The 13,018-nt window shown below is 37.4% G+C and overlaps 2 protein-coding genes across 2 annotated transcripts in view; both read left to right on the plus strand.

The window, feature by feature from the left end:
• eea1 (early endosome antigen 1) overlaps window positions 1–10,443 on the plus strand; it is a 37,042-nt gene extending 26,599 nt beyond the window's left edge. Inside the window, exons 26-29 of the mRNA XM_079825582.1 lie at window positions 4,106–4,344; window positions 4,472–4,592; window positions 4,707–4,805; window positions 7,730–10,443. Of these exons, the coding sequence (XP_079681708.1) occupies window positions 4,106–4,344; window positions 4,472–4,592; window positions 4,707–4,805; window positions 7,730–7,852 (582 nt within the window). The 3' untranslated portion in view covers window positions 7,853–10,443. The remainder of the gene's footprint in view (window positions 1–4,105; window positions 4,345–4,471; window positions 4,593–4,706; window positions 4,806–7,729) is intronic.
• Window positions 1–13,018, plus strand: part of LOC307131743 (uncharacterized protein) — a 676,237-nt gene that overhangs the window by 42,180 nt on the left and 621,039 nt on the right. The window lies entirely within an intron of this gene.

Genomic DNA, 13,018 nt, shown 5'->3' on the forward strand with positions numbered 1-13,018 from the left:
CTCTAGCCATTTGTAATAATTGCGGAGGTTGTTTAATTGTGATCTTAATCCAGTGCGAATCGGCCATGTCTGTAATTTATAAAATTACCCCGCGAATGACCTACCATATTCCGGCGAACACACCCTGTGATAATATTAGTCCTATGCGAATCGCCATCTCTGTGATTTGGCCAGGATTTGGAGGGTCGTATATAACTTTTGCAAGGTTTTTGTTTCCTGTGCGCATTTGTATCCACATTTCGCGAAGAACGAAGGCTGCATTCATAACGCACACCGTTATAAATCCCTGTGCGGCTGTGCACATTATACTTTCACTTTAGAATTAGAGCCAATTTGGGAGCGAATTGCTTGAAAGGTGTGTTCAATATTATTATTAATGAAAAACACAAAAACAGAACAATACAATGACAAGCTCGCTTAAATGGGTGCTTTTACATTTAGCTTTAATCTTCTGCATTCAGTTAAAAAATAATTAATACTACAATAATTTAACGGTTCCTGTGTGTTTATTCTTGCTAGAAGCTTTTGTTTTTATTTTACTGATCATGAACACGAATTAATCATGACAAACCAAATTAGTTTTAATTTGTAGACTATTAATTAGGCTATAGCCTACCATTGATGAAAGCTGATACCAAGGAATTTAGGCCTATAATTATAATATTTATTTTATTCATGAAAAATCATGATTATATAATTTTTTTATTGAAAGTAGGCCTAAGGTTAATGATTAGAACCCTGTGAAATCCATTAATAAATAAATACAAATATATATATATATATATATATATATATATATATATATATATATATATATATATATATATATATATATATATATATATATATATATATATATATATATATATATATATATATATATATATAATTTTGTTTTTATTTTTTCAAATTCTGCTAATTTTTCCCCCTAATTCCGTCTTAAATTTTCTGGATTCCGTTTTTTGGACTCCATTTTAATGGTTAAATATTTTTTTAGTAATAAAAAAAGCATGTCTAATTAATTTAAATAATGAAACCTATCAATTTTGCAAAAATTACATCTTTAGAGCCTTATGAAATAGCCTGTTTTCCCCCATCCAATTCCGTTTCATTTTTCAAATTCTGTTTTCAAATCAAATGAAGACATGTAATATTAATTTAATTTAAATTTTATTCATATGAAATTAAACAGTTTTTTGTCAACGTGCTGCACTGAGCTTTATTGATAAAATTAAAACATGGAAGAGAACGTGATAATTCCTTAAAAATATAAGTTTTGATAATATTTTATTAGTAGTATTATTGCATTGAGACTTGTCTAAATTTTACTGTACAACAGTAATATATTTCTGTCAAATTAAACCGAACTTTTATTTTGACGGGTGGCCGTTTTCTCAAATGAACGGTAAAACGGGAAAAATGTTCAAGAAGTTCCTCTCAGAGCGGCTTGAAGATGAAGTTCATGTCAGGCTACAGAGGCTGAAAACACAGCGAGTGCTTCAGTGTGTGTGAGAACCCGCGTAATAAAACCTAAGTGCAAACATTACCGCTTTGTACACACACATATGTTGGTGCAACAACATTATGGGGACTCTCCATAGGCGTAATGATTTTTATACCGTACAAACTGTATTTTCTATCCCCCCACCCATAAACCCAACCATCACAGGAAACATTCTGCATTTTTACATTTTTAATAAAACATTGTTTAGTATGTTTTTAAAGCGATTTGATTTACAGGGACATTTAGAATGTCCTCATAAACCACTTTGATGTTGTAATACCAGTGTAATTGGTAAATGTCATTATACAAATTTGTGTCCTCATAAATCACATAAACAAGCACACACCGACACACACACACACCATGTCCCCCCACCAGTAATAATGGTGGTAGATTTACATTTACACATTTACAGTGAGTATGACAAACGAGAAGAAAGCAAGAATAGAGGAGAGAGGGAGAAGGAAAACGATGGTTTTGGGAAACGAAGCCCAGTTCAGTTCGACAAAGGTCATTGGACAGGTTGGCCAACCATGTATGGAGGTGTGTGCAGGAGAGAAGGGGGAGACAACGACTTGTCTGGCAGCATTCAATGCAGAAGGCAGAAGTTTGTTTAATGCAGCTTAAATTTATGTGGCTACATAAAATTAAAATTGATGATAAATCACTATTTCCCTTTGCAGTTTGACTGGCCTGAAACAGCGGCCCATTTTACCTGAAACAGCGGCCCATTTTACCTGAAACAGCGGCCCATTTTACCTGAAATAGTGGCCCATTTTACCTGAAACAGCGGCCCATTTTACCTGAAATAGTGGCCCATTTTACCTGAAACAGCGGCCCATTTTACCTGAAACAGCGGCCCATTTTACCTGAAATAGTGGCCCATTTTACCTGAAACAGCGGCCCATTTTACCTGAAATAGTGGCCCATTTTACCTGAAACAGCGGCCCATTTTACCTGAAACAGCGGCCCATTTTACCTGAAATAGTGGCCCATTTTACCTGAAACAGCGGCCCATTTTACCTGAAACAGCGGCCCATTTTACCTGAAATAGTGGCCCATTTTACCTGAAACAGCGCCCATTTTACCTGAAATAGTGGCCCATTTTACCTGAAACAGCGGCCCATTTTACCTGAAACTGCTTATGCAAAAAAAAGTTGGCACAGCTGATGTTTTAAGAACTGTAGGGCTTAAATAATTATATATTTTTTACATAATTTCAACACAACATTATCAAAAACAGTGATTAATAATCATAAAAACACATGGAAAAGGCATATATGGTATTGTATTATTGTCCCAAGCGATTTACCAAAAAGTGGCCCAATTTAGCTGATATCACCCTACAAAAAAAGTTACGGATTTAATAATAATATTAATAATAAGGACAATAATATTGTGAATAATATACATATTATTATTATTACAACAGAATAATAATTAGCATACATAGCTCTTTTTTGGTTGGTGTGTGTGTGTGTGTGTGTGTGGAGAGAGGTGGGGGGGGGGGGTTGGCGTTAAGGGACCTGGATAATGGATAGGGGGCGCTGGCCCAAAAAAGGTTGAGAACCACTGGTCTAGTAGGACCAGGCTAGTTAAAGTTTTTAATGTTGTTTATATGTCTGTGGTGTTTTTAATATGCTTTTAAGACAACCCATGTGCAAATTCATGTCAGCATCATTGCTGAGTATTTTTTCCTTAAAACTGCAGTGAACCAAATACGCAGTTTGAAATCGGTGGCGTTTCTTATGTCACAAACCTTGTAACCAATCCCGTCAACGTGTGGGCGGTCTTTAGCATATCATTACCATGCTGCGAACCAGGGGAGTCTCAAGAGAAGCCAGGTTATCCTGGTATATTTTTCTGTTGATATGAAAAATCGGGTACATTTAGCAATATAGCGGGTGAATTATGTATGTGTATTACGATGTTAAGATGAACTATATGCCTTTCTCCACTGACTTTCTAAGTTGTTCAAAGCGTTTCTAAGCATACTGATTTTGAGAAGGCCGCTGTCTGTCTCTGAGATGGCGAACGGGAACATGGTTTGTCTAACATTAGCAACAACAAGCTGGTGGATAACGAAGCCAAGCAAAAGGCTAATCATATTAATTACCGTTATGTGTCCAACGTTGTAGAGAGTGATAAATAAAACGCATTACCATTCTGATACATCAATTTGTAGACAAGCCTGTACGAGTGAGTGGCGGGGCTCATTTGCATATTCATGGCTCTGCGTATACTAAAAAAGGCAAGGGTGTAGAGGTACATTCAAGCTATTTTAAGACATGGATACATTATTTTCACAGGAAAAAACATTTAAATATATATAATTTTGGTGATAAAATATGAGTTTTAAGCAATAAAATGATTGACTACAGAGGGACTTTATTATTATTAACGATTAGTAAGTACCCTCTATTGCTGACTTAGGCCTATTTTTTTTATTTCTTTACAATTAATTATCAATATAATTATTAATAATATTATTTATTGTTTTTATTAATGATTTGCATTTTGCAAGTAACCTCTGTTGCTTCTTATTTAGCAAAATTGCTTTCTCAATTTTCCACAGAAAAGTTTTATTCTCTTCCTCTTCAGGCATCAGAAGTGAAGGCTAAAGAAGAGGTGGAGAAGCAGAGGGAAGAGGCTGAAGTGAGAATGTCTATGCAGGTGACGGCACTAAATGAGAATGTGGCCACGCTGAAGCGGGAGTGGCAGGGCAGCCAGAGGCGGGTGGGTGAGCTGGAGAAACAGACGGATGAGCTGAGAGGGGAGATTGCCGTGCTGGAGGCCACCGTCCAGAACAACCAGGACGAGAGACGTGCTCTGCTTGAGAGGTTTGATGGCTCTAGACATTTTTTAGGCCTAAATAAACAAACAGAAAGTGACCGTAACCATTAAGTCCATTCATATTTTTTCATTCACCCACTTTAATTCTCGCTCATGCTGTCGCTCCTGTTCCAGGTGTGTCCAGGGTGAGGGTGAGATTGAGAAGCTTCAGGCTAAGATGGTGGAGATGCGCAGGAAGCTGGATGACACCACGGCCGCCATGCAGGAGCTTGGTCGTGAAAATCAGTCTTTACAGGTCAGTCTGACCCCAACACCAGATGCACTGAATTTTACTGACCGTAAAATGTGGTTTGTGATCTTTAGCTATGGAAACTATTTAGTCACACGCGACTCCTTTTTCCTGTTACAGATAAAACAGTCACAGTCCCTCACACGGAAGTGGGCGGAAGATCACGAGGTGCAGAACTGTATGGCTTGTGGGAAAGGCTTCTCTGTCACTGTCAGAAAGGTCTGCATCATGCATTCACACACGCTCACATTACTATTTGATAAAGCTGCCGCTCAGAGAATGAGATCAATACAGTGTTAATGATCAATCCCTGTTTCTCAACCGGTGGGTCATGACCCAAAAGTGGGTCACGGAGTGTGTAGTCAAAGACAAAAAAAACAAAAAACAAAAAACAACTGAATTATAAATGTTTTTCTGAAGCGAGGCTTTTATTTTGTAAAATGTGAATGAAAGCTGTTGACTGAGTAAAGCGTGCCTGAGAAAAATGTGCTGTTCTGATTCAGTATCTACTGTTAGATGAGATGTTTTCAGGCTATATGTCAGTGTCATTATTCTAGCGTTCTTTTCTTAACTTGTTACTTATAAGTCTCTCACCTCGAAAAAAACGAATTGTCCTGTCAGATGTTTTACTGTGCTCCTTGTATATTTTAATGAGTGGTTCATACAAACTTTATTGTACAGTATTATCAAAAACTAGTTTGGGACTGCTATTTAATAGCCTTAAATTATACAGTTTATGAATCGGTGTTAGTGATATCTTACAATTTATGTGTATGTTAAGTACTTGGTTTTTAAAAGCAAATGTATTATTTAAATGTATTTATAATTAATCATAATAAATATGTAATGTATAATATATATATCCCAATCAGGCATTATGACCACTGAATGGTGAAGTGAATAACACTGATTATCACGGCTTATGTCTTTCTAAATAAAGTATTCAAAATTTTACTAAAAAAAATTAAGTATAAATATATGAAACGTAACACAAAGATGCTAATAAAAATTCCAAAATATGCATAAGAAAGAAATTAAATCAGTACCCAATAGGGATGTCACAAAATTCCAGTAGTCGGTACCAATACCATCAAAATGTTACGGTTCTCGGTACCCTATTTCGGTACCACAGCTAAATCTATTGGAACTATTTTACTATTTTATTTAACCATTTGATCAAAATATTACATTAAATTCAATGAGTTTATTATTTATGATGATAATCATTATAAGTACATAATACATATTTATATTTAATACGCACACCTAATAATACTTTTTAATTATTATTATTATTAGTAGTATTATTTAGGGGTGGGAATCTTAAGGCACTTAACGATTCGATCCGATTTCGATTCTGGGAGTAACGAGCTGATTCTCAAAACGATTCTTAACATACATTTTTGGTAACTAATTATCCTGCTGTGCAAATACATGAACTTTACATTTTAACCTAAATTGGATTTAATATGTGTTTTGTTTTTAGTTAGAATATCTGTTTAACAGTATTGCCATATTAAAAATGATTATGAAGATTTCTTTCAATACTTTTATTTTATTAACAAAGTTATATTCAAGATTAACAAGCTCTGAATGAAACATGGTAAGCCATATATACAATTGCAAAGAACAATCATTAAGAATGAAAAATTGTCACACTTAGTTGTAAATTGAGAACTGTTTAGTTTCTTTAGAACATTTTAACAAAAAATGTCTTTATAAGCAAAAAAAAAAGTTTACTTTGGTTAGAGCCACAAACAAATCTTTAAAACAACTTTAGCGCTCGCTGAGAAGCCAAATTCAGTGTGTGCGCATTACATCTCACATGAGAAAACTTGCCAAGCTGCAACAGTCATGTTAGAGACATTTAACGAATCACTCACCAAAACGAAGTCTTTGTTCAGAATTTTCCATTTGTTTGAAACATTGTGCAGTAGTTCAGCAAAATTCGATAAGTCATTCCAAAAATTATCCCACGAATGTTGGTAGGTTTGTGTCCCGGACACCGCATCGGAAACATAAGAGTGTTATTAATCATTAATGGCAAGGAAAGCGCCGTATAGCCTACTTGAGCACCACTTCTTTATTTTGGCTCAGAATTTCGCTTGTTGGAAATAAGAACTTAATTTAGAAATAATTTTTTTTGCATTTAATAAGCAAAATACATTTTTGAAATGGGGAGGCAGTCGCAGCGAGTGCAGACACAGGTAGGCCAGAGAAACAGAGGAGCGACTGCTGAGCAAAACTGGGGAAAAACTGCATAAAACGTGCGGGTGTTGAACCCTCTCACCGGGAAAAGTGTCTCCACGGGTGCGACACCCCTGAGCAAGTCGTAGTTTGTCCATTTTATCTTAAACGAAGGCAATTCACCAGCATACGAACGTTCGCCTATCAACGGGTTGTTCTGTTTGGCCGGTGATCATGCGAGCGCGCCCAGTGGTGAAGTGGCCGTTTGAATTGAACACAGAATCGATTCTGAATCGTTGGATAACGAATCGCGATGCATCAACCTTTTCTCCCACCCCTAGTATTATTAGTAGGCTATTATTATTACACTGAGACGTAGCTAAATCTACTGTACAACAGTAGCCTAATGTATTTCTGTAAATTTCTTAAAGTTAAACCGAACTTTTATTTTGACGGGTTGACGTGAAGACCTTTTGAGTGTCTGTGTGTTTGATAGGACGGTAGTTTTTCTCAAATTAAATGTAAATCCTCATCATGCGTTCATGTCCTCATAAACGACAGCGGGTGTCACGTGTAGTGTACGTGTGTGGCAAATGAAACCGCCACACGCAGAACATGAAGGATTAATATTTAAATAGTCTTTAGCGGTTTAATATTCACAAACAATAGTATATATCGGCTACAGTCTGGAGCCCTGCGCTTAGATAAACAGCAGGAAAGAGTCTGAAAGTAGCTGCCTATTAGTGGGTACCGAATATACTCTGGAGTCGGTACTACAGAAATGCTGATATCGTCGCATTTTCAAAATTTCAGTTCCGACTTGGTACCATAGTACTGGTACTTGTGACATTCCTAGTACCCAGTAAAATATTTTCAATCAGATCAGTTCTGATACCCACCCCTAACAATTACATCTCACTTTTGTCAGTTCCTGACCTCTCTCTCTATTCCCCCAGCACCACTGTCGACACTGCGGCAACATCTTCTGCGCAGAATGCTCTGCCCGCAACGCCCTGACGCCCTCCTCCAAGAAGCCCCTCCGAGTGTGTGACAATTGCTTTGACGAGCTCCAAGGCTGACGGCCCCCCACAGAAACCCGACCCCTGCAGCACTCGGCGCCCCGCTCGCCCTGACCTCTCCCCAGGAAAGATGAGCAACCTGGAGAGGTCAGCCGAGGGCGGATGCAGAAGCTGCAGGGACCACTGAGGAACAGCGTGTTGCGGGGGTCACATGATGCTGCCAATCAGATAGAGGGAACACTAAATTAGACCGTCCAGAATGGCTGTCCTCATCTGTCCAGTGCCTTTGCCACTTACGGGGCCACTTTCAGACCCAGAGGAATTAAAAGGGAGGGACTGCTTCAGCAGACGGATTATTTGTAATATAAAGATCAGCTCCTTACAGATGCTGTGTGCTAAAGTACAGCAGCTTTGGCACACTGAGGTTTACATTGATATCGTCTTTTAAAAGATTTAACTACAAGAGGCCGAGGGTGTGTACAGAGGGGTTCTGAGTAGAACCAAAGCTGTTCGCAGGGTCCTAATTTGACTTGTAGTATTTGTAAGTAAATGTACAGACAAAAGAGGCACATGTGAATAATTCAGATATAATTGTCACTCTATGGAGACTGTAACATTTGTCATTCAGTGTGGGCATGTTAACATAAGGTATGTGGGTGTAATGTACATGCTTGCTTTGCTGCTCTTATGTCTGTTGAAATGAAACACTTGATGTTTGTTTTGCATTCATAATCTCACCAGTAGTTGGTGATCCTTTCAATTTTTACACACACAATTTTTTTCTTTGTTTTTGTTTTCTTTTATCAAATTGTACACGTCAGATATACGTGCCCTGCTTTTAAGCAATAACTGTGCTTTGGGTGTGATTGTGTGCCTGCTAGAATATCAAAAATGAATGACAGACCGCTGATTGTTTTTAAAATCTCAGCTGCTACATTTGTCAACTCAAGCGTTTTTTCTCGTTCGTGTGGTAAGGAAGCCAACATTTTAAACTTAAATTTAAATTCTGTCATAATTTATGAGCAGTTTGTCGTTCCAAACCTGTATGACTCTCCAATGAATGACAAACAACCCTTTTTGCACCCCATTAACTTTCATTGTATGGACAAAAAAAATACATTTTTCAAAATATCTTCGATTGTGTTCCTGTCATAAAGGTTTGAAACGATGAGAGTGCGTAAATGATGAGGCGTTACATTTTTTTGTAAACTATTATTTTATTAGAATCTGCGAGTTTGGCGAGATGAGTGTGTTTTACCCAGCTAACAAAAATAAGTTCTAGAATGTTTTGCAAACGTTGCCATTAAGTTATGAAAACGTTATTTCTGAATATTCGAAATGTCCAGAATGTATCTTTTCGTGATTATGCAAACCTTTAGAAAACATTAACTTACTTTTGAATGGTCTGTGAACATTCTGGAACAAGTAGTGACATTTTAAAATGTTAGACGAACGTCATGAAAGAAGTAATGTTTTGAGAACATTAAAGACCAGATAACTTTGAACGAACATTCTAATAACGTTACTGGAAGAATGTGTTCGGAACTTTGAGAAAACATTGCCAGAATGTTAGGTTCCGAGAACATTCCCTGTTAGCTGGGTAAACAAACGCTTAGTGTAACACTAAATGCGAGCGAGTGCACTGCAAGCAACTGCTGTAAAGTACGCTTCACTGTAGGCCCACAGTCTGCGGTTTGCCACGTTGTGATGTTTTCACACTGCTTAATAGGTTTTCACATCGACTTGCGGTATCAATGGCACTGTTTGTCTGTGTGATTCTTATGTATTAATGACTTGCTGTTTGTGTCGGTAGATGGATTCAGGAGCATAATGCGTAATGATTTTTATGTATCCCAGGAAAAATCAAGTGTCTCAGGATGTTTTGCGCTCATCACCAGCTCAGTCGTGACGTGACTTCAGAAAATGGAATATTATATGCCCTTTAACTTGATTTTGAATGGAATGTGTGCTACAGTCAACAGTATCATATCACTCAGTGCCATATAACTGATCAAAGCCCTCCATCTGACATAATTTCCTGTTTTCTCTAACCATTAACAATGCTGTAATTATTAGCAACGTGTTTGTAACACATTCAGAAGAAAAACTGGTCGTGCAGCTTGCAAATAAAGCTAAGTTGTGACAGCATATGCAAAGTGCATCACTTGTATCAGCACTTCACACTAACAGTATCTGTTATATGGTTGTTTATTATTACTAGACTCACAATTTCATTTGCTGAACAGCAGGGTATTCACATTCATGTTGTGGTGATGTAGGTGTGTGCCTTATGTCAAGCTTTGTTTCTGTCATCTTTTGTGTATTTCTGAATGCAGAAACGTCCCACCTGGCAAGAACTATCAAATATATGTTGATTCATTTATCAGATTTTTACATGTTTGTCAAAAGCAGTATCAGACATGGATGAAAAATCAGTCCGAATATTATTTAAAAAAAGCATAAACATATTGCAAAAATGTAAAATATCAAATTCCAAACTGGTTGGTTTCCCTGGGGTCATGACTCGAAAGAAGAACGGGTGAACTACCCGTTTGCCGTTGTGGAGGAAAAATATGTTCAAAAGTATTATGTGTTTTCTAATTTTTCCATCATGTTTAAGAGTGAATAATAAACTAGTTGTTTCTATTTTCTTTCAGTGTCATGCAGTGTTATTTTACTATTATAGTCTTTATTAATATTTTATTATTAACTTTTTCTTTTTAATTTGAGTACTTTTTTATAGTTTATATATATATATATTTCTATATAGCTTGAATTTTTTATTTCAGTTTTATTTTTAGTAATTTTAGTACTTTACACTTACACTTTTTCTAATATTTATATTTTGGGTACGTTTACCCAACGTTGTACTAAAAATGCAAAAGTTTTTCTTTTGCGTTTTTCATGTACAGACAACAGCGTTGTCAAAACGTTCCAAGTTCACTATGGAATGCCAAGTCTGCCAAAATTAAAAATAAAGAAATGAATAAAGAAATGTAAAAAAGCAAAAATAAATAAATATACATAGAAAAACAAAAATATAATAAATAAATAATTGTATATGCATTTATTTCCTTATTTATGTATATATTTATTTTTTTGAAGTTTCTTATCTAATATTTATATTTTGGGTACGTTTACCCAACAAAGTTGTACTAAAAATGCAAATGTTTTTCCTTTGCATTTTTCACGTACAGACAACAACGATGTCAAAACGTTCACACGGATCCGCGACAATGATTAAAAACACTGTTTGCTTCCAGGCCAGTAGTTGGCGATGTCACTTTGTAAAGAAAAACTATGCGCCTGAACACATAATACGCATGTATTTTCATAAATGCGTGTTTTTGTTGTTTACATGGAGACGTTTTAAAAAACGTTAATTTTGAAAATTTTGTTTTCAGGCCCCCAAATGCTGTTGTCGTGTAAATGAACGGCCAAAACTCATTCCATTTTTAGTTGAAAATGGTGTTGGGTAAAGGGTCCCTTGGTTTATTTCAGCTTTATTTCAATTACTGAAAACGATTAAAGGTGCAATAGGAGATTCTACTCACCGGTGAGTAACACATGATCCATAATCCAATAGTGTTGTCTGGTCATCTGGCTTCTGGTCTGTGTGTGTTCATGTGTTTTGGATGAGGCGTGGCTTTGGAAGGTAATTTGCAGGGAGAGTGGGATCGTATGCTTTCAATGCTAGCAGGCTAAAGTTAGCATTTCCCAGATCACCTATTGCACCTTTAATAGTTTTAAAGGGCCGTTTACAAAGCACAGTTTTTAACTGAAAATGTAATGCGTTTTGAATGTTCATTTACATGACAACGGCATTTTGTTGGCAATGTTTAAAAGTTTTTGAATACTATACCGTTATCGTTATATGAACGCAAATTTGTGAAAATGGCGACATCATGCGCATGTGTATTACCAAGCGGCAACCTCCCACAGTTTCTCTTGAAGCAAATACGGAAGTGACATATACTGCAATTCATTGACTGGCCACTAGGGACAGGCTCCAGAAGGGAGACCCATGTTAAAATGCCCAACTTTACAGCAGAATAAAACATGTTTACAGTCTGGTACAAATTGTGGTTTTGGTCTATACGGCTCATTTTGCCCTTCATGACAACTGTAAGGGGGTGAATTTTTTTATAACTCTTTCGTTTACATTATATAAAGCTTTATAAAGTTCTGCATAATTAAGGGCGTGGCCACTTTGAGCGACAGGTGGATAGCCATTTATCTGCTGTCTGTTAGTCATCACGTCACCTCAGCTCCAGCCACGTCCCGCCTCTTTGCCCATGTTCAGTTATCCGGGAGTAACGCGCAATGGCGCGCTGCCAAGAGGGCAACGGCCAGCTCCCTACTTTACACTTCAAAACTGCTCTTCAGAAACCTATGGGTGACGTCACGGACACTACGTCCATATTTTTTTACATTCTATGTGTATTACATGTTCAGTCTATAGGTGCATAGTGTATCTTTACAAAGTGACATCGCCAACTACTGGCCTGGCAGCATAATACAGCGGTTTAGTCGTTCTCACAGATCCATGTTAACGGGGATAATTTTGAATTTATACTTCTGCCTCGAGTGTACGTCGTAGGCTGTGTGTTGCATGCGTAGCCTACGACGTACCCTGACATGCACCTCTCCGAAAATGTAACAACGCGTCAATTCTACGCAGACCTCAAGTGCTGTAATTGGTCTGCCAGAACCCTTCCCACAGGGGTACACATGCTCCCTCTGCATGTGTAACTGCGCGTCGACGCGGACAAGGACGCTGAAGTATTAAGGCCTGTTCACACCGGGACGATTTTCGCGCGCGTTTATCGCCGACGTTTAACGCCTCGTGACTAAACAATGGGCGCCAATGTGAGTGTGCACACCGACGCGTAAAATGCCAGGCGTAAAAGCGTCATTTAAAAAAAAACGCCTCGTGTTCGTTTTTTTATTTTAACTGGTCGACCAATGAGATCAGCGCTTTTGTTCACGTGCTTGGAGCTGCTGAAGTGACAATAAAACACGACTTGGTGGCGCTCAAGCACAGAACGGTCTTGCCGAGCACACATTGATACGAAGAAGAAGTAGTAAGTAGACAAAGAAGAAGATGAGCTGCTTATGCTGCTTGCCAGTTAGCAAAAAGTGTGTGAATGGTTTTGGCCATAGACATAATATATCTGTGGTTTTGGCAAGCACGTAAATACTGTCTCTCTTCTTCTTCTGTGTGAC

The sequence above is a fragment of the Gobio gobio genome, assembly GCF_949357685.1.
Source record: "Gobio gobio genome assembly, chromosome: 9".
Classification (NCBI taxonomy): domain Eukaryota; kingdom Metazoa; phylum Chordata; class Actinopteri; order Cypriniformes; family Gobionidae; genus Gobio; species Gobio gobio.